This window comes from Vicugna pacos, chromosome 1 (genome assembly GCF_048564905.1).
Source record: "Vicugna pacos chromosome 1, VicPac4, whole genome shotgun sequence".
NCBI lineage: Eukaryota > Metazoa > Chordata > Mammalia > Artiodactyla > Camelidae > Vicugna > Vicugna pacos.
In genome coordinates this window covers 99495025-99518178 of record NC_132987.1, presented here as the reverse complement: position 1 = coordinate 99518178, position 23154 = coordinate 99495025, and the positions used below count along the sequence as shown (strand labels likewise).

Sequence of the window (23154 nt, the reverse complement as noted above, 5' to 3'; positions counted from 1 at the left end):
AGCAAAGATTTCAAGGGTGTTTTGCATTCATCTTTTTGACCAACTTTAAATCCGAGTAATTTTTCTCTTGTTTTTCAACTGCCTGATGCACTACAGAAACTCATTAAAAATAAACTAGTGAATATGAAAATAAATGATGACTGATTTTGTCCTCAAATTCAAGCTTCTAGTGTTTGAAGCAGAATGTGTATATACATCCTTAAATAAGTAGATGTTGAGAGTGGAGAATTAGAATTGAACAGATTATTTAAATATTTTAAGGGAAATAATGTAACTAATTTTTAACTCAAAAATATAACATTGGGAAAATTGACAATTTAAAATCATATAGGATTGTAGATGATACTAACATTTTAAGGAAAGTAGTATATTTTCTAATAATGAAAGACATCAGTGTAAATTGGTGAATTTGTCTTCTGGTTGGTTCAAATTGGTTGACTTAGAGTTGATATACAGATAATACCTGCTTATAATGGAAGAAGTTGCAAGAATTCCTTGTAGTTCTAAGATTTTAGTTCATGTAACAATATTTTGTTTTCTTTTTTTTAAATATGCCACTCTTACTTGCTAAGACATTTCATATATATATATATATATATATATATATATATATATTTTTTTTTTTCAATTATGTCAATCCCAATGAAATAATTGAGGCCTAAGGTATAAGAACTGAAGAAAGGCTGAGGTGAAGTTAATGCGTTTAAATATACATTATATTCTATTTACACAGACATGTTTTCCCTTTGGCATGATTCTAAATTGCAAAAGTGTAAATTTAGAAAGAAAAAAGTCATCTTTTTTAGTTTGAATATTCAGGAAAATGAAGTTACATAGAGCAAATTACATTAAGCAGAATTTAGTTTTTCATGTTGATCAAATTGAGAGAGACTAATATTTACACTTCAAATGCTACTGCATTGTACATTTATAACCCAAAGTGAAATTCAGTTACTCGTCTTGCTAAAAACATTTTTATTATTTTAAATAATAAATATCTATAAGGTGCTATGCAACACACAAAAGAAATATCAAAGCATGGCTTTTCCTATTGAAATGGGTGGGTAACTCCCATGGAGCTGTGTGATCCTTTCAATTAGCTTTAATAAGTATTTTCATCATTCTAGTTTATGATGAGTTACAAAGTTAACAAAAATGTCCAAATAAACCATAAATTTTACCTTCTGAAAATCAATAATCCAGAAATAGGAAACCTGAGTAGATGATAAACATTAAATATCATATGTTAATAAAATATCATTCTATTTGCTATTCTTTATCAAGATCTAAATGTGCCAAATAAACCCTCTCAAACCCAGCTGGCAAAAGAGGTGGATAAATACCAACAAAGGCAATAATTTTCATAAAATACAATTAGTAAGTGGGAAGCAAAGAGACAGGCATTTCTATTTATATACAATCATATGAAAGAAGAAGGAAACAAAAACTAGTCATGTGATAATCACCCTCCCTCTGGAATCACTGTCATACATCCTTGTTTTATGAAATAAATCTATATGCCAGGAAGTCTCAGAGACAACATATTTAGACATAAAAAATAAATATTAATAATAAGGGAAACAACCCTGCTTACCCTGTCTTCATTAGAAAAAACATGCAACTCTTAAATATCTGCTTTAGTCTCATTCAGAAAATTCACCACTCCACCTCTAATCTCAGCTTACTTACAGCTGAGGGTTACAGGCGACAATCGACAATCGAGCAGAGCATGGTGCCTGTCTGTAAGCGCTCAGTAAAAGGGACTTTTGATTAATAGTGTAGAGCAAGTTCATCATCAATACAAAAATACAACAATTCAAAGTGTACTTCTTGTTAACACCACCATTACAAATACAAAAAGCATGTTATATTATTTCTAAGTTTTTGTCATTCAAGACAAAAACTGAATAGCAAATCAGATGTCATATTATTATATATTTCATGAAATTGGTCATTTAGTGGAATATAGATTTTTTTCTTCTTTTAAGGGAAGTAAGACCAGTGTAGATCGATTTCATCTGAAGGTAAATACTAATATCTTTTTTTCTTGCACTTGCGGAACTTCTGGCTGTATTCATTTCCTCTATTGTTTTCGGTGCTGCTGTCACTATCACTAGTTTGTTTTTGCCTCTTTCGTTTATTCGTCTGATAAAGGTCCGAGTCGCTTGGTTGTTGGTGAGGCCATTCATAAGAGCTGGGTCCAGCCTCTAGATCTGCAACACGATTCAGGGAGGAAGGCACTGATGTGCTGTTAGGAAGTGGTGCTGTCATCTCATAGTAAGGGAGCTGCAATGCTGGATTATATGCATGCCACTGCTGTGAAGAAAAAGAAACATTCATCTACCAAAACAAGCCCCGCCCAGAAGTTAACAGTTTACATTCATAATACAAATAACTATAAGCGAAGCAAACTATGTGTTAGTATAAGAAGGACAGTAACTTTTCATAGTAGAGATGTGGTCATTCCTTGGAAATGGTTAAAATAAAGATTCACGGTAGTATCTAGCTTACTACAATACAGATTAGTGCTGTCCTATAGAAACAGAATGCAAGTCACATACGCAGTTTTAAATCTTCTAGTAGCCCTATGAGCCTATGATGAAAATAAAATGAAACAATTTGAAAATATGAGCAAAATTCATATTAAATAAATATATGAAAATAAATGAAATATGAAAATGAAACAGGTGAAATATGACAATAAAAATATGAAACTTCATAGTTTAAAATGAAAATAAAATGAGACAATATGAAAATGAAAATGAAACAGATGCATTAATGTATTTTATTTATTCCCAAATACCCAAAATATTGTCATTTCAACATGTAACGAATATAAAACTATTAATGAGATACTTCACTTTTTTTATACTATGTCTTTGAAATCTGATGTGTCTTTTATACTTATAGCATATGTCAATTTGGATGCCAATTTTCACTGAAAATACTTCAGATGAATTGAGATTACATTAAATTTAGTTGAAAAAGTAGATATACTTACCTAAATTCTTTTAAACTTATTTAAAAATTTTGCAACAACTAAACCAAGTCTCTGCTTTCAAATTTAAATTAATTAAAATTAAATAAAATAAAAAAACTCAGCTTATTATGGATGGCTAATGGGCCACCATATTGTACAGCATAGTAGTCAATTGTTAAGATAGACACTTCGTGTTCTTAAAACAGTTTTTAACCTAAATTTCTAACTATTTAAAGTTGATTAAAGATTAGCGTGTGTGTGTGTGTGTGTTTATTTCTCATCTCATCAAAGGTAAAAATGCCACAAAGAAGATATTAATAATTTTAGACAAAAATTGATTATTTAATAATATCTCATTACACTAAGAAAAGTATATTCCAAAAATTAATTTTCCTTATGCTTAAAATAAAAAGTGGCTAATTGAAAAATCTGAAGCTCACATGTATGTTGGATGTTTGCAAAAAATTACACCCTGTGAAATCAGAATACCTGTGTTATTGCCCAATATCTGTCACTAACAAGTTGTATAATCTTGGGCTTGTTAATTAATATCCCTGAACCTCAATTTTATCATGTGTAATATAAGGAGCTAGAAGAAAAAATTTCCTAAGTTCCCCTTTAACAATAAAGACCATCATTATGATTTCTAGGCTGGCACCATATTTTTGAGTCTTTGGAAATAATGTACTTTATTCAACCAATTGAGAATCTTTGCCTTTGGTTAAATGAAGAAATATACTTAAAAAAAATCCACGTCTAAAAGCAATATAGGTGATTGATGACTACATTACATAAAAACGCTTCACTAGATGAAATTATTCAATTCTAAAAATACCTTTTAAAATAGTCATTTAAATGGGAACTCTATACTCAAATTTAACTCGGGCAGTGCAACATCACTGGCATCTGCCACTTTGCTGCCACTGCCCCTGTGTGCAGAGGTCCTGTGAGTGGGAATTCAGATGACTGTGTTAGAGCAGAGCACCACTGGGGTGGGCACAGTGCTCGGGGCAGCTTCTCCCCTCATTCTAGATTTATATTAGAGCAACTCAAGTTCCAAGTAGTTTTCATCTTCTTTATAGTTTGTATCATAGTATATATTGAGGCAAAGGCATATCAAACTTACCATCTTCTGAAAAAAATATTCTTGAGGTAAAGCTGCATTATTAACTGGAAAGAACTGCATGGGGAAGGAAGATCTGCCCACAGCTTCTTCATTTCTTGGGGGAGGTAAAAGAAGTAATAAAAAGTTAAAATCCCTATACAAAATGTTCTTTATCCTTAAAAAAAAAGATAGTTCTTCATAATTAAAAGAAGATTCTCTAAGAGGCCTCAATTAGGATAAATTACACACACCAACAGTTATTACACTGATAATGTCATGACATAGCAGTACCTCAAGTCTTACTAATCACTATATATTGAAATCTCAATATTTAGAGTCATATCTGGCTTTTTGATAGGAAAATACTAATCGATGTTACCGCCATACAAAGACAAAGATGACTTAGATATGAAGAAAGCAAAGAAAGTCATTAATAATCAACAATGGTACACTTCATCTTCTACAAATAAAAAAGTGAAAGAAAAGTAGAAATTTTCTCAATTTAGTTTTCAATGTATCTTCACTGTTAAACTATAAAAATTATACTCATCTCTAAATGGACTGCTGGTGTTAACATGAACACATATTTGCTGTTTTATTCCAAGAATTAATCAAGATAATATTGATTCCTAATTTAAAAATGGCAGCATCCTGAAGTGTCATTTATAAGTGTAACATTTGCTTCTATGGAGATGTCTAATAAATTCCACTGTTACACAAACCAGCTAGATTCTACAGCTAGTCTTCACCAGTTGACCTGCTCCATAGTAGTCCACAGTTTTAATGCGGATGCTACTAATCCTGAGGACGGGAAGTGTACTGTGAAGAAGGGTGACATCAACATAGGTAGGTGGGGGCAAAGACAAGGGCAGCAGAATGACAGGAAGCATTCAGAAGGACAGGGGGAGACCCCATTTGTAAGTGGTGAGAGTAATAACAGAGAAGCCAGTGGAAGAGTGGATTTTGTTAAGGAAATAACTAGACAGTGTAGGCGGTTATAGAAGAGTAAACTGGGTAAGCATCAAAGCCACTCAATTGTTGATCACAAAGTTCCTGATAACCTTTAAAAGAACAGCTTCCATATGATAATGGGTTTAAGAAGTAAATGGGGGGGAGGGTATAGCTCAAGTGATAGAGAGCATGCTCAGCATGCACGAGGTCCTGGGTTCAATCCCCAGTACCTTCCCTAAAAATAAATGAATAAATAAACCCAATCACCTCCCACAAAAAAATTGAAAAAAAAATCTCAAAAAAGAGAGAAGGGAATAGGAAGTAAGGATGTGAAGGATGAACGATTTTTCTTCTTACTAAGCATGCACCCAGTATTTTAAATATCTTGAATTTATTATAAAATGTGATTCTCATAGTAACTTTCTGAGGTGTTATCCTCATTTTAGAGGTGGGGCACGTTGTGGTGAAATAACTTGTCTAAGGTTATACTGTTAATAAAGTGGCAGAAGCAGGATTCACTTCAGGAAATCTGATTTCAGCACCTACTTTCTCCTGATTTCACTGATGCAGAAATGCTGGCGAGAATGAAGACACCGTGTTGTACTTGGGGAGCAGCACTTCTCCTAAAGATAAGCCTGGGTAATTGCCAGTCGCAAGAGCCACTCTTCTATGCCTCAGAGGGCCGACAGAATTAACAGGGATGAAAGCATCAGCTGTTGCTAGTTTCCTTGAGAATATTCAGTTCTGCTGCAGAAAACAAGAACACAATCAGGATGGATGAAACTCGTAAGAAATGCTTGGAGTAGCCTTAAGTAAGCCACACTGACGCAGCTGACGCAGCAGAGAGAGAAAGAGGGTCTATGAATATTAATGTAACCAGAACTCGGCTAACATAAGCTTAGGAGATAGTGATGAAATTGTGTTAAAATAAGCAAGTGACTTGGAAGACACAGGTAGAATTCATAATATATATTACACATGCATAATAAGTAAGTTAGTATGTTGTACGAGATGCCACAGATAGATAATTCAATAGAAAATATGATGGAACAAATCAGATTGTTGCTCATAGACAGAAAGGGAAGGAGATTCCAAGCCCTCAGGATGTGTGCTCTGAACTAACAGTTACGCTGCTCTCCCCGTCTTTGCTCTCCTAAGAAACTCACACAAAACCTGTGGGCATCTAACTCCCTCTGTGGCCAAGTCTATTTGCCCCTACGTCTCTTTGAGAGAGTAAGCAAATGAGATTCACTCCAGGAACTTTCTATCTGAATAGAATCCTTTACTCAGACCTCAACTCTAGTCCTTGTAACCACATTATCAGTGCAGAAGGTTGATGCAGCAGAGAAACAGGGCATATGAATATTAGCATAATCATCAGAACTTGCCTAGTATGGTCCTTCTGCCCACTTGTATTCTAACCTACATATGCAAACCTATCCAGTGACTTTCTTTTTGCTTTTCATTGTATCTTTTAAATTGGCTTAATAAATGGTGTGGTTTGAGCATCTTAATTTGGTTTGGGAGACTGTTCCATGACCTCTGGGATTGCTGAACTGGAGGCTACCTTTGCATTAAGAAATCAGATGACACAATATTTGAGAACATTCTGAAAATTACCATAGAGAAGTTATTAAAATAGTGAAATAAACAGTAGAGTGGTTAAATATCAAAAGGCTTAATTTTAAGCCTAGCTAATATCAGTTTGTCATCTTTGTGCCCTTGGAAATTAGTTAACTTTGCATCTCTATATTTATTCAAGTATAAAATATGGATAATAGTATCTCTATGATCCATCGCAATGAGATTTTGGATGCTTAAGTGATTTAACAGCTATGAAAAGTACATGGCAAACTATAAAGAACACTACAAAAATAAATCTCTCCCACCTATTGCTGAAAATATTGACTGAACTTTAAATGAAAGTATTTTCTGTCACTTTTCATGGTTTCAGAGAAAACATCCTATGTCTAAATAGTAGAGTTTTACAATAGTCCAGAATAAAGAAAAACCCTTCCTGGAATAAGACCATATTTATATGCTTTTCTTTATGAAAAAATTTTAATTACCTGTAACTGTGTGAATTTATCTTAACACAGCTTTCAAAACTTTGGTTAGCTGGTTCACAAGAGCGAGAACTCCCTTTTAAAAAAAAACAGAATAACAGATTGCTTCACGGTACATATTTTGAAGCTCTAACATTCAACCACTTAAAAAAAACTCCATGTAAAATACATGAATATGTCTTTAATCTCTCAAGTAATATTTACAGGTTGTTTACATCAGTGTAAATGACTGCATTACAACCAGGATTTGTCCAAAGCAATGGCTGTAGAGAACTGTACTGACATAGGGTTCCATATAAGATACAGGATGCTGTTTAATTCTACACACTTGTAAACTAAAAATGGCAAATAATCACTGCTATTTGCCTCCTGTGTAGAGGCATGAGTTTGCTAAACTGCACTGACAAAAGTGAAGGCAACCTGAAAGAGGAGGCTGAAGAGTTGGCTAGGGATGTGCCAGGACATGATATAGCCTGGCCTGTTTTGCCAGCCTAGAGGAGTTAACTGGCTAGTACTTAAGAGCATGATGCAGCCAATTATCTTTGCAAAGACAAAAGAAAACAAAATAAAATGCAGAATTGCACTTTTCCTTTGCAACAAGACATTGCCTTCTTATTCATACACACACACACACACACACACACACACACACACACACACACACATACTTTTTCTTTTTGTACAGCTAGAGGGATAAAAATCAAACAAAGGCTACATCAATAAGCCTGAATCATTAGGGGAGGGAGGCAACATAAGCATTGCAAGCATTGCAACATAAGCATAAGCAATGCCTCTGTCAGTCCCTCAAACTATGAAAGGGCTTGAGTAACAGTACAGTGTTCTCTGGGTATCTAATCAAAGATGATCAGCTTCTGGTATGTGTACAGGAGAAGGCGTTTGAGGCCATTCATGTCAGGAAGCTTTGCTCCATGGCTATTAGAGTCAGCCTTCGGCCAGCTGCTTTTGCAGGGGCTCAGATTCAGGGCGATATGTACAGCTCAAGGAGACAGACTAAGGCAACTGCCCTATCTTCCAAATAGTAGATACTTGATACCACACATTAGCATTGACAAGAAGATCAGCAGACAGCCTTGCTGTAAAAAAGCTCGAGTTGTACATCCCAGTTCATTTAGATTTGTTTAATTTACAACAGCCAAGAGCAATTGTCATAGTTATTTGCTGGCTGATATTAAAGGAGAACATTTAAAATTTTAATGTAGAAAAGATGCTATAGAGTTGGCAGTGTAATTGATAATATTAATTAATTGTATAACATTATGAATGTCTACGTGTGTTCTGAGAAAATTTAAGAGACCACAGGGGCATTTTTTTGGTCTTAGGCTAGATAGAAAACAAAATGTTTACACCTCTGGGAACACCACCACCAACAAAGCACACTTGGATTCATCACTGACAGGACTTACCAAATCGATACTGCACATTAATTGGTCTTCCATATAAACGAATTCCATTCAGCAAAGCTATGGCATAAGACACCGATTCTGGGTGCTTAAAGCAGACAAATCCAAAAGACTTTGGCTTTCCTTCTCTGTCCTTGCATATAGTTACTTTGGTTAATGGCCCAGCCTATAAGAAACTTAAAAATTATTTTCTCATAAATCTAAAGATTTTTTTATACTCAGAAAATCAAGTATATTCAAACTTTAGACTAAAAAAAATCTGTTAGCAACAACAGCTTTATGTAGCTTCATTAATAATGTATTTTCCTAAAAATAAATATCACACCTCATAACACTTTCTTGGTATTTTCTGGCTCATCAATAAACATTCATGGTGTGAAGAATGGGAAATTTTAGGTAATAGTTCCAAATCTTAAAAGGAAAGATATGTTACTCTTATGTTAGGCTTAACAAAACAACTTAAAGAACATTTAAATCTGAGGTTAAAATACTACTTTGTCTCCATATTAACAGTGTATAACTCAAAAACAAATTGAAATTACAAACTCAATGCTGGTTGAGTTATCATAAAGAAACTGCTAACATTATATCAAAGCCATTTTTTTCTAATAAGATTAAATACTTTTACAAGAGAAACTAAATTTTTGATCTATACAGAAACTGTATTTTAATCTGGTAATCCCATTTGATAAATATTCCCAAAGTAGAAAGTGTTTTAATATGTTTAAGATTTTTAAGTAAGTGCGTCATTTATAAGAATGAAAAATTAGGAAGGCCTAAATCCAACAACAAGAGAATATTATTCATAGTGTATTATTAAAATAGAATAAAATAAAATGAATTGAAAATATTCAGATTTTATTGATAGTAAAACCTACAATTAGCAATACAGAGTCAAATATTGTAAAAAATGTTAATTACAACTAAAAAAGTTACATTTCCACCATGATCATGATTAGAAGAAGTACTCACCAAGACTTATAAGTAGCTAAGATTTGATGTTGAATGGCTAATACTTTTTCATTGTACTTTAATGATTGATTATTTTTCTCTGTTGTGTTGGATAAATATATTAAGAAATTGCTTTTAATCTAAATAAAACTGTTGATTATCATCTTTAAAATGATGCTGTATTTTAAGATTTAGTCTCTTTTCATTCTTTACTTTCCCAGGGAACAGCTCGTGTTCCCTTCTGGCTTCAAGGATCACCTCTTCAGTAAATTGCTTTCTCCCACCTATGGCTCTTTCATGGAGACAGTTTCCTAGAGAGTGTCATGTGATTGTACTTCAAACTGAATATATTTGAAACTGAATTCACTATTTTCCCCCCTTGAAATCTGTACTTCAGTATTTACTGGTTAAAATACAGACAATAAACCTGATTTTCACTCTTCAAAGGACAATCAGGAATATGGAAGAAATTAGTAAAAGGATAAATACTCAATAATACAATAAACCAATTTTATACAGTACTTTTCTACTACTGATATTAAATATATGATATCACAAATGCACAGAATATGCTTACATACTTTGAATTTCACAAATTCAAAGATATTCCTAAGCATTTTTAATGATAAAGTTCAATAAGACTTGCTTGTAGCAACAATCACATCATTTTTCAATTGTCACACTACATCACATTGTAGATTTATTTTATTCAATCTTCACACCACATCATATTGTATATATTATTACTCTCATTGACATTTGAGGAAACTGAGGCACTGAGCTATTCATTTACTTGCCCAAAGTCACACTGCTGACATCAGAGTTCACACTCTAAACAACTTTGCTATACTTTGTGTCTCTCTCTTCTGCAGATTATCTAAAATTATGGTGTTTAATTTTAAATTTCCTCTTTTAGAAAGACCAAGGGCTGTCTCTTAAATTTGTATGCCCAGCACCCTTCTTAGTGTTTGCCATGTGATTCTGGATCATTAAACGGTTAAATGAATGGCTGAATGAGGGTATTTCTTTAGCAAGTGAGACCTGTGTATACAGTAGGTGAGTGTTTACAGGAGACAGGTTTAATCCTGGAAGTACCAAGTCTAGAAAAGTTTCCAGAAGGTCTTCTTGGTGTGAAATAAAGGGAACTGGCCAGGGAGTCAATCGGTCACAGCCATGATTTGGCTGCTCAAATCATCTCAAATCTCATTTATCATTAAATCAGTAAAAACACCCGCCACATAAAAGGGATTGGGGGAATAAGTAATGTATATGCAAACATGGTAAAATCTACTCCTCCCATTTTGCGGGATGTGAGGGTGCTTATCACCTGAAGGAAGATAGTGACAGGGCTGTTTCTGTTTGGCTTGACCGCACCAAAGGCCCAGGCAGCCTGCACGAAGCCCTTACTCAGGGCTGGGGGTTGGGGGAAGCCCAATCACTGCTTATCTCAGGACTCTGCAGTGCGGAGGTGAAGGGAATGGGGATGGGGCGCACATTATGTCACTTCACCTCCTAGATGCTCACCTGGAGGCAGGTGTGCCAAAGCGGAACGAAATTAAAACCCAAGCGTAGGATGGGGACGGAAGGGGGCCGGGCTCCGGACGGTTCAGGTGCGGCCCGCCCCTCCAGCTGGGCTTCCGGCTCAACGCGCCCCGCCCCTCCGCCACCCCTTCCCCGCCGACGGTACCTGAAGGAACAGCTCGTACAGAATCTCTTCCCGCACTCGGGCCTCCAAGTTTCCCACAAACACCGTCCTGTCGGCTTCCTCCTGAGCAGGAAACATCCCTCCGTCTCGGCCCGAGGTTGTCGGAGGCCTCGAGACCACGCCCCCTCTCCTCGCTTCACTGTGCGGCCCGGGCGACGGGGCGGGGCCGGCGAAGAGAGTCAGCGCGCCCGGCGGGGCCAGGCTGCGAGCCCCCGCCCCCAGCGCCCCGCGTAACCGCCCACCCCGCCTTCGCCACGCCCGGACCCGATTTAGGCGAGTGAGTGAGAATAAGTAAGATTAGCGTGCGAGGTCTTGCTTGTGGGGTGTCCTTCATTCTCCAACGCACGACCTTATTGATTGATTTTGAATTTTTCAGCCAACATTTTAAATAAAATGACTGTAAAGATAATTTAAGCTATATTAACATATAAAGGCTAACAGGGGAAGACTTAATTTCTTTGTTTCCAAAGTGTAAATGAATAAATCATTAGGATTTACAGTTTATATTTTTCATAATATACTTTTGGAAAGGATGAATACATGCATGCATGGATGTGGATACAGTAAAGTACTCTAATTAAGTTTATTTACCTAGAAAGTGCTCCCTAATGAATTCTGTGAAAATGGAGACAGGTTTTAGGTGGACTCAAGAAGGCATATGAACTTGAGAAAACAGTCTATACCAAGGAATACTAGAAAGACTATAGTACGTTTTGTTACTGAAGCCAGAATTCTTGAGGAGAGCTGCTGGCTTCTTGTAATAGGATCCAATATTTTTACTTTGTATTAGGGCCACACTTTGTAAACGGTACCAAGGTGAAGAATTAATTCTTGCTGGAGGAAAATTTTTTAAAAGATCCTAAAAACAATAAAGAAAATTAAAACAAAAGAGGAAGAAAACTTACTCAGAATTTCAATATTTTGATCAAATAACTGTCAACTGTTAATTTGGTTTCCTTTCTGATACCATACATCTACATAGGACCTTGAAATCATCCTGTAAATACCGTTTAAGTAAAAGGACAATGTTTGGTCTTACTGTGTTTGGCCTTAGGTGTGATGATAATTCATTTTGAATTGAAAAGATATGCTTTTACATGGTTACTGGACCAAAGAAATCATCTTTTTTAATGAAAAGGGACACATATTTGGAATCCTGATTTCTAACTGAACTCTGACATTACTTAATTTTATGACTTTAAATAAGTAATTCCACTTTTTGGAATTCAAGTTCTGTTTATTGAGTAATGGATTGGACTAATATAATTACTTCACTTAATAGATGTTTTCTGAGTGCTTACTATGTGCCAGGCACTGTTTCTAATCCTTGGGAGACAAAGGTAAGTATAAGAGTAAGATACGCCCTCTTGAACCTTACAGCATAGTGGGACAAACAGACTTTTTGGACATCTAAGTTCAAAATTATGTGTCAGTAACTTCTGTAGTCACCTTCAGTTGGTATATCATGAGTCTACAAGTCTTGTCTCCATTTATTCTTTCTTTCCTCTCTCATTAACATTGTTGTAATAGGTAGGAGGGGGTTGAGAAAATTTGCACATTGTAGGCATAAAACAAATATAGCTTGATCAAACGTATAGGTCCTTGAAGGTTTGTATTATGTTTAGATCTATTTTAGAGTTCATTTTCCCCATAAATCTTCCCATAAATCTTACGCAAACCAAAATATTTTCTCTTTAACTTTCCCACATATACTGCTTATCTGGGAGCTATAACTTCAGATTTCATTGTAAAATGTGCAGTGCACATATACGCCATGATCATATTTTCTTGTTGTTTTGAATTTTGCATCATTCTTTGTCTAGTGTGTATGATTTTGGTATTCTTACCACATACTCTTTTCTTTTGGCAGTATATAAGTTTATGGTACATGTACTTCTAGAGTAATTATTTGATGGTATAAGCTCTGAAAGTCAGCTCATGCTGTTAGCTGTTTGTTCAGAATTTGATCTCAATCTGTTTGGTTTTTCTGCTGTAAGCTTACTGTATTTCCTAATTCAAACTGAGTGAATGCATGGTGATAAACCTAGTGATCCCTTAAAAAGAATTCATTTTATTCTCAGCATTTCCTGGACCATTAATCACATATAAGATTAAATGGGTTAAATGCATGGAACACTATAAAGAATTAACTTTTCTTCACTCTTATCAGCAGGTCTTATACCTCGAACTGCATGAAGACATCAAATAGGAAAATGTTTACATCTCTCTCTCTCTATCTCTCTCTCTATCTCTCTATCTCTATATCTAGAATTCCTTTCTCCCCTTCTCTGCTCAGGTGACATTCCCTTTCATAGCTCAGCCCAGACAGCATCTCCTGCAAGGCTTCCCTGAACTCTGCACTGTAGATTAGCTGGCTTCCCTATCTGTGTGATTATACATTTTCCAAGATAGGCCTTTTCCAAGCCCTTCTCACTGTGAAATACTACAGGATAAATAATATTTCAGTGTCTCTGTCAGCAATCTCTGACACCTCTTTAGAGATATCATAAATCATTGTTGAAATAATACAGTTTAACTAAATGAATGTCTCTCCTTTGTGTGTCCAGCAACTAAGTTATGTCTGGAAATCAGTAGATGCTTAATAAAAGTTGCATAAGTGAATGAATACATGATGAATGAATGGAGAAACTTGGGAAATAAACATTAAGGGAGTGTAGTGGATGCTTTTTAAAAATTGACCTCACTTTTGTCTTCATTTTTTTTCTTACCCTCATTTTGTCTTTATTCTGATTTTCCTAACTATATTTGTCTTAAGTAAATAGAACTTTTTGTGTTGTTTTACTTATATTAGACATTTATTGGAAAGAAATATTTGTAATATTTAAAAAGACAACTAAGAAAGTGAAAATCATAAATGAGTCTACCAAGCAGAGATAACATTTTGGAGGAAAACCTTTCTAACTTTGATCTATGCATAAACATAAAATATATTTTAGGAAAATAACCTTACTATACATATTGTTTTTTAGCTTGCCGTTTATTGCCTAAAGCCATGTAATGGAGGCTTTCTATACCAAGAAATATTGATTTATCTACATCATTAATTTTAATTCACAGTATATATATATATATAATTAGACTAATCCCCCACTATTATTTACAATGTTTCCATTTTTTGACTATTATAAAAATGCTGAGATGAACGTCCTTGCTCATATATCTTTGTGCACATGTGTTAGTATTTCTGTAGGAAAGTTTCTTGGATGTTTAAATGCAGGACCAAAGGGTAGATCATTAAACATTTTAACACAGTTTGCTAAATCATATGAAAAGATTGTGCCAAAATACATTCTGACAAAAAATGACTCCCCCTTCTCAATAAACACTATTCAGCTACCTACTATAATTACCTGTAAAGTGCTTAGAAGCATGCTTGGTGTATAGGGTCCCACCAATTTTATTTCATCATCATCGTCATCCTCATTTTCACTTTTATAGTATGATTTATGCTGTGTGCATGACTGTAAGATTCTTAAAATCATCTTTTTATATCCAAGGAGACTAAATTATGCCTAAATATTGTCTTACTAAACTACAGGTACTCTACATAATATTTCATGATTCCTCAATATTTTCCCATTTAATAATGGATATTAACAACCCCAACTTTCTTACTATTGGCAGTAAGTAAAAAAAAATGAAAATGAAATATAATTTTATATTTTGAAACTCTGCCATGTATTGTACTATATTAAATGCCAAGTTGGTATTTTCAATATGAGCTCTTTAGAATGGTTAAGATGAAAATAATATGCACGGTTCATATTACAGTATCACATTAAAAGCACAAAGCGAAAGGCAATTTACATGACATGGGAAAGGCTTGTCTTTTAACTTGAGCATAAACTTGTTAAGAAGATTTCTCTTAGCATATATGACAATTACATTCTCTTTCCACATTCTGAAATGATGCGCTTTCCTTGTACCTTTGTTAGAGAAGTACAGTTATTACAGCTAAATGATGAGGAAGGACTTTGGTTATTTGTTGGTCTCCAGTCAAATCAAAGTGGTGGTACCCCTTTAAAAAATGAAGTCTCACATAAGTTCCCAGAGAGCAGACAGGTCCAAATGATGATGAGATTTCATCAGCATTTAAATTTTTCGTGATTTTTAAATGAATACCTCATTTAGTTTGTGAATCCTCTGAAACACTTCCCCAGACCTCAGGATAGTTTCTACTGATTGATGCTGTGAATTAAACACCTCTGTTCTTAAAATATCTTAGGAAATCTACAAAGACTTGAATTTCCAAAAGATAAATTTAATTTTTGAGCTGTTGATGCATGTACATAGAGAAGAACAATTTCCTGTTTTCCCTGCCTATTGAAGTCCATGGCTGGGAGGAAAATAAGGGAAAAAATAAGTAAATGTGTGAAAAGAGAAACTGTAATAATTTTAAAATGTTTGCTATTTTAAAAACGAAACCATTTTTATTTTCAAATTGTAAATTTCAAGAGACAGGCTAGCATTTTGAATTTTAAAATAGCCACTGAGTTTGGGTTGCAAAATGACATAAATATAAAAGGCCATATTTTATACTTGGCAGCTTTATGGATATGGATTTTATTATTGATTTTATGGTGTATAAAGACAACTCAGTTTGTAATCAAAATGAACATAAACCACAACTTTCCTGACTCTTTTCATTTCTAGCATTTTCTAACATTGCATTTGCTTTAGGTTTTCAACAAACATATTCTTCCTGACCACTTCTGAAATCCTGAGGTTAAGAGGAATAAAGAAAGATATAATTAGACTTTTCTGTCCCTTAAATTCAACTTGTATAGCTGAATGTTTGTGACTTATTACAGAGTCTGTAACTTAAAAATCCTTCTTATGACCACAAGCCAAATGGGAGAAGGCAAACTACCTCACCTTTTCAACAAACAGGGAGGAGCGAAAGGCCAGGAATATTCTACATTAAAACCTACCCGACTGTGACAGTCCTGCCAAAGAGAAACTTTAATGAATTTCAGAATTTCTTTTTTTGGTTAACCTGAGTGCTTCTTTTACTTTTATCAGATTCCAAATGAGAGTATACATTTTTCTCTGTTTGATGTGCTGGGCAAGATCTGGTAAGAACTAATACTTTAAGTATTTATATTAAAAAATTGTGTTTAATATAATCAATATGGTCTGTATTCTGAGATAAAGAATGCTATGACACTATGGTATAAAAAATTACTATGATTATGGGTACCTACTATATCAAACATTATTATGAAGAAAGTTTGTATGTGTGTTTAGTAAATTGTTTGTCCTGTATTTTATTTTACTTTCCAGATAATTAGTATCTAGAAAATCTACAAGGAGTTGTAAACAGAGAACAAATACAAATATTCAAGACTAAAAAGCCAGAATAATTCAGTAATAGAGAAATTAATTCAGTATTTGAAATCATACCTTAATAAACATCTTGTTTCAATTTCATTTGTTCAAATAACCCTGCTTTTGAGGAAAGTTTTTACATAGGTAAATTGTCAATTGCAAAACAAACAATGTAAACATATACTACAACTTTCTTTTTCTTTTGTCCCGTTACGGTAAAGCAAAACAAAAATTAAAACAAGTTTGTTATTATAAAGCTGAACTTTATTGTCCTGGTTTACTACTTTATGGTAATAAAGTAGGACTATTTGTTCTACTTTATGGTAAAAAGAAAAGCAGGAACTTTAAAGTTCACAAGGAATAGTTTCCCGTAGAGATTTTGCAAAAGCAGGACATTTTCTTTGGTTTAAATTTCTTTTAAAAATTATTGAATGCATACATACTCGAACAATCTTAAAAAATCAGCTAGAAATTCAAATTATTTCTTTTCAATTGGATATGTGAGCTAACAATGAATTCTGGAAATGTTTAAGTTTTCATTCAAATACAGTTGAAATGGTACTAATATGCAATTTATCATTTAGAACTTACTCACTTGAAATTCTCTTGATAGGCATTTTATGTTTCTGTAATGTAGTGGTACCTTAATTTGAAAATCAAAGAAATCTGAAGTCTAGGCCCCTAAATTTTGTGTCATATCATAGTTGACATCATTGTACATCATTTTAGTATAGTTTAGATTATATATAAACTTGTGTTGTAGACTTTCTTAGATTATTGTTTTGATTAGTAGTTAGAAAGTTGCCTACATTTTCAATTGGGAAAACTCAGATATAATTACTAAGTATGCTTCTGACATACTTAATTGACAAAAATAAAATATCAGACCTTTTAGATATTAATAACAGTAAATAGAAAATAAGAAAATTAAAGATCTGATGAGTCTTAAAAATCATCCTTAACTATACAAATTCGTATGCTTTCTCTCATTTTGTATGAATTCCTACCTGCCTATTTTATTGAAATATTTTATTGAAATTTCAGTAATTTATTTCATATAAGTATCTTTTATTTAGATTTTACATGCTCCTCCTTCCCCCACTAGAGGTTCTGAAATGTACTTTTTGGGGGGCATAGCTCAAACTCCTCAACATAAAAATCACTGTGATTACATCTGCCTTTGAAAAGGAAAAACACTCTGAAAAACTGGGATTAATCAGATGGTTTCAAAATTTTTAAGTAGAATCAAATGGAAGTACAGAGATAGCTGAACAAACTACCATATATAAAAATATGTGTCTATATGCATATATATTCAAATTATATGCATATGTATTCTTAGTACACTTTCTGATTCATAGTAACAGCTTAAATGGTTGTTGTGGTTGTTACTATTATTATTTTAGCAAGTGTCCGCAAATATTTTTGTAAAGGGACAGATATGAGACGGACGCACTACCTACTGAGCTAATGAGGCACCTTGTAAAGGGCCAGATACTACGTATCTTAGGCTTTGAGGGCCGTACAGTCTCTGTTGCATCCATTCAACTCTGTTACCATATAGCATGAAAACAGCCACAGACAATTAATACACCAATGAGTATATCTGTGTTCTAATTAAAATTTATTAATGGGCACTAAAATTTGAATTTTTTTTATCATTTTTAGATGTCACAAAATACTATTATTCTTTTCATCCATTTGAAATGTAAAAACCATTTTTAGCTTGCTGGTCAGATTTAGCCCACAAGCCAGTTTGCCAATGCCTGTGCTCCCACGAGTGGCCTATAGAAGAAATGTTAAGATAGATTAATTCATCTTTCTCATTTCGCAAGTGAAGAAAGTGAAATTCAGAAAAATGGAGTCATCTTTCTAAGATGCTAGAACTTACAATATGTGATACAGGACACCTGAGAATGTGTTTAAAAATGCAGATTCTTTTCCATAGGTTGGAGGTGAAACCCAAGATTCTAAAATTCTAATAACCTCCCAGGTGATGCCCATGGGTATATGTACCACACTTCCAGTAGTAAGAGTACAGAAATTTGTAGAACCTTACTTAGTAGGCTGTTTCTAGGGTAATGATCTTTCCCAAACCCATGGAATCGTGAGCCTTACTGCTTCAATAAATTCATCATTATTTTTTCCCTAAATTGTTTAAAAATCTTTCTGATCTAACTAGTAATTTATTTCTACTTATTTACTAACATCATATGCCCACAAGCAACTTTATAATTCATTGTACCAAAGTTATTTTAAAATAAGAGTAACATGAAAGAACATGGGATTTGCTATTGAAAGACCCAGAGTCTAGTCCTGGTGCCTTGTTATCCCACGCCAAAGTCACTTAACCTCCCTGAACATCAGTTTCCTGAGTTTTAGATGGAAGTAAAAGTTTTAATACCTTCTAACTGCATCGTGAAGCTCAAAGAAGATAACGTAAATGAGCAATTTGGGCAATTATAAAGCAATACAGTTTAGGTTATAATAATCCATTGTGTTTTCTTCCATATGCACTTTCTCTGTAATTCTCTCTGATGGATTTCCAAGTGGAGGGCCGTATCTACCTGTGTACACTTAGGGTAGACCTGTTCAGGACTACTTATATTGGAATCCTCTGGGTTATGCATTTAAAAATGCAGTTGTACAAACTAAAACAGGATCTCTGGGGATGGCTGGAGAAACTACTTTTTGAGCAAACTTTCCCAGTCATTTTTGACACCTATATTTAAACCCATGCTTGGAAATTTCTGGTCTAAAGACTTATCAGTCACCTACTTTAGTTTGGTTGTGAAGTCAGCTTCATTTTCAGCAGCTTTCCAAACATTTTTACAGTTGAAAAGTTACTGATTGAGCATCTTGATTTCTTATGAAATGTTAAATAAATGTCTGTTTTCTAAATGTGCTTTGATTGCTTCAGAATCAGAAAATTAAAGATACGGTATTGCTTTCTACCACGAGCCTTCAGGGATTTTAAAGTTTTGCCTACACTTTTGTGTCTCAGCTGGCTCTATGGCCATGCAAACTTCTGTCTTCAATTTAGTCCATCGTTTTGTATCTGGAATTCTGCTGGCCCCAGGTTTTCATTCTTCTTATTACATGTAATAAATAATTGAACTGGGGAACTTCTGATAGAGTCTCATTTATGTTGCTCAACTGTTTACATAATAACTTGTGCCATAAAGAAGCTCATACTTTTACGATCTCACCCAGAAATATTCTGTTGCTTCTAGTTGTGTGACCTTTGACAGATCATTTAACCTCTTCATACATAAAATGAAAGGAAAGATAGCAAATGCAAAACACTACAGTGCCCGCACAGAGTGACTGGTAAATAACCATAAATCATCATTATTATTATTATCATTGATGTCACTGCTATTTCTGTTGACAAAAACATTTTGTTTTCAGAAATGAAGAAAGAGAAGGAAGGAGGTTTTCGTGCAGGCTTTTGGGGATGAATGTGGGTTTCAGAGGATTATCAGAGGAAGAAGGGTTAAATCTTTCCAGGATGTGTTAGGATTGGTAACTTTTTATGACTGAGTTTTGAGGCCCCTCTGTTATTCACTTGGTCAGTCTTGAAAGTTGCAAGACAAAGTTGCCTCAGCAAGTGTGAACATATGGGTTTGAAGTCAAAGATTATTAGAGTAACACAATCACAGGGACTGTTTTTTCAACTCCTTTTGTTTATATATATAATTTTGCTCAGAGTCATAAGGGATGTTTGAGAGAAGCTAGAGGCACCTGGGGCTCAGCTGTCCATGTCCAAGGTGCTGTCCACTCCTCTGGACTCTGTCCATTTTGATCTCCTTGTCCTCTTCTTCACAGCCATCATAACTGTAATCGGAATATATTTCAGAGATGGAGCTGAACAACCTAGAATCATTATTCCTAACTTCATATGTCTTTCATATTTTTTAAAAAATTTACTGCTTTATAATTTGAAACCTAAGATTTTCAGAATTCTTTCTCAATGTATCGCTCTGTTGAGATTACTGCTAGAGTAATTATCTTTCTACACATTTGACAATGAAGTCCAATTTTGTGCTCCTGCTGTTGAATTTCTAATCACAATGGAGTTATTTGGTCTAGCCCTGAGAACCTCAGTTTGTTAATTTCCAAACAGGCTTAAAAATCAGTATTTATTTTGCTGTTCTAAATATCTTTTTTTGCTGGTAACATTATTTGTTATTTTTTAATTAACTGAAGTCTATTTAAACCATTCTTTCCTCAATATAAAACTAACAAATAAGTATTTTCGATCTAGAACACTCAGAAATACTAAAATATAGAAAAGAGAAAAACATACAGAAAAATATAGAAAAACAGAAAAAAAATCTACTCTTAATATTACCGTTATCACAAACTACAATTAAGGTATCGATTTATTTCCTACCAGTTCTAGTACAATAAATACATGTGTATGTGCACAAATGTGTGTGTTTAGAGTGTACTATATATACTATATATTACAGCTAAAATTAGGACTATATGTGTATACACATGGACTATATAGATTTCTTAATTGCTGTATCATCACGGATACCTCATAATTTATTTTTGTAGGCTTACATTGCCACATAGTTGATTCCTAAATAACTGCCTTTAAAAGTCTTGTGATGTACATTGGTGTTAATGGTCATGGGTATGATGATAAAAATGACATGGCAATATAATTTTAATTCATCTTTATTAGATTTTAAGAAGACTGAGCACATTTTGTTATGCTTGTGAGCTGTTTTAATATTTAATTTTGTAAAATGTCTGTTCATATTCTCTACTTGGTGTTCAATTGGAATATGAACCCCTTTTCTATTTTATATTGAAAATATTTCTGTAAGCTTTTTCTCATTTGACTAGTTTATAGCATTTATGTACAGAACTCTTAAATTCATGTGCTGTGGAGTCTATTGGTCTCATGCTTTATGGTTTCTTCCTTGGTTTTTATGCTAAAAAGCTATTCCTCAACCTGGGATCACGTACATATTAACTATATTCCTCTTCTAGTTCATATAATTATACTTTTACATGGAACGTTTTTAAAATATAACTAGAATCAAATAATTATCGTAATCATTATCTAAAAATCTGTTACTTTTGACTACTCTGAACTGCCTTAGGTATCATGGATAATAGAGTGTATTTCTGGGTGTTCCCATTCTGTCTCATTAATCTGTCTATCACTTCTTGACTCAGTTCACAGGCCTCTTTTTACTCAACTTATAAATATAATTTAAATCATGCCCCCTTATTATCTTTAAAATTTCATTCATTATTCTTGTACACTTTTCACCTTCCCCAAGACATCTCATCAATCAAGATACAAGACAGTTCTTGCATCAAAAAATTTAGATTCTAGCAATTAGTCCCCCCCGCCTACTTCTGGCTCCATACAACTCTGATCTGCTTTCTGACACTCTAGATTAGATACCCCTTTTCTAGAATTTCATATACGTGGAATTCAACAATATATACTTTTTTTTTGTTTCTGGAGTCTTTTACTCAGTATGATGTTTTGAGATTCATCAAAGTTGTTGCGTGTGTAATCAGCTTACTCCTTTTTACATTTTGTTGGTGACTAATGATGTTGAACATCTTTTTGAGCCTCGTGATCATTAGACCATCTCTTGTGAAGTGTCTTCCAATTCTGTGAATTTTTAAATTGACTTTTCTTATTTTACATATACATGTATTTAGATACACACGTACAACACATACACACATATATATGCTGGATACAGGTACTTTTTCAGATGTACGTTTTGTAAGACTGCATATTCACATTCTTAACCATGTCCTTTTAGGAGCAAACATCCTTCATTATGACAGTTTCCAATGTATCACTTTTATGTTTTATGCTTACTGTGTATTATCCAAAAAATTCTTTGCTCACTCAAGATTGCAAATATTTCCTCTCAATATTTCACACACATAGCCTGTAGCCTGCAAGAGAATGAAGCCAAATCAAAGCAAGCAGAGTTGAGAGAATGAAAGGGAGAAAGAATGGGTCTAAATTCTTTTACTCTAGAACTAGTGTAGCCCCATTACAACCAAGTCTAACTCTTCTAGGATCTCTACAAAATGTCCCTGATGTTCATTAAGGTTTTTCTACACTGGCTAGTCAGAACTTCAGTGTCTCCTAACCAGCTGTGACCTTTGGAATTGTTGCATTTACAGCTCTTTGTAGAGTTTCACCCTAGGCTGGCATAGGTTTGTCTCCAGCAACAGATTCCAGGAGACCTCTCTGCAGAATTTGGGGCTCTGCCTCTGCATAGCTCCTTCCTTTATGACACTCTGTGATACAAATTCTAGTTGCTTCTGCTTCCTCCAACTCCAGTCTTTCTCCCCCACTCAGTAAAAATCACCATTCTTTGTTGTACTCAACCTTCCTACACTGAAGTCTGGAAACTGCCTCCAGACAAAAAGATGTTAGGTATAGGGTTCAAATCATGTGTTTCCCTTCCTCAGATATCATAGTCCTGTGCTTCTTGTTGTCCAATGTCTAAACTTTTTTTTTTCATATATTTTATCCAGTGTTCTCATTGTTTACAGAAGTAGAGCAAGTCTGGAATCAGATCTCCATAATTAAAGGAATTGGATTCTGTAAGGTTTTTGTTTGTTTTGTT

At 34.1% G+C, this 23154-nt stretch overlaps 2 protein-coding genes across 6 annotated transcripts in view; one reads left to right on the top strand and one right to left on the bottom strand.

The window, feature by feature from the left end:
* Positions 1-960: 960 nt before the first annotated feature.
* On the bottom strand, positions 961-11358 carry RBM11 (RNA binding motif protein 11). Of its 2 annotated transcripts, none has more exons than XM_072967718.1 (5): positions 11162-11358; positions 8527-8689; positions 7106-7178; positions 4107-4200; positions 961-2316 (listed from the first exon to the last, which is right to left on the bottom strand). In XM_072967718.1, exons 1-5 carry the CDS (start codon positions 11255-11257, stop codon positions 2032-2034), a joined length of 711 nt encoding a protein of 236 aa, XP_072823819.1. In that variant the 5' UTR covers positions 11258-11358; the 3' UTR covers positions 961-2031. The 2 variants fall into 2 exon arrangements, with proteins under 2 accessions (XP_072823819.1, XP_072823826.1); XM_072967725.1 differs by having other exon boundaries at positions 961-2313.
* The window catches only part of LIPI (lipase I), a 56849-nt gene continuing 44845 nt past the window's right edge, over positions 11151-23154 (top strand). The window contains exon 1 of one of the 4 annotated variants that reach the window (XM_072967704.1): positions 11151-11456. Coding sequence is in view for 2 of the 4 variants with exons in the window: in XM_031674453.2 (XP_031530313.1) it covers positions 16230-16275 (46 nt within the window). In the remaining 2 variants the exon portion in view is untranslated. Of the gene's footprint in view, positions 11457-16117; positions 16276-19780; positions 19859-23154 lie in introns of those variants that run through there. The other 3 variants (XM_031674453.2, XM_072967713.1, XM_072967708.1) reach the window with 3 other exon arrangements.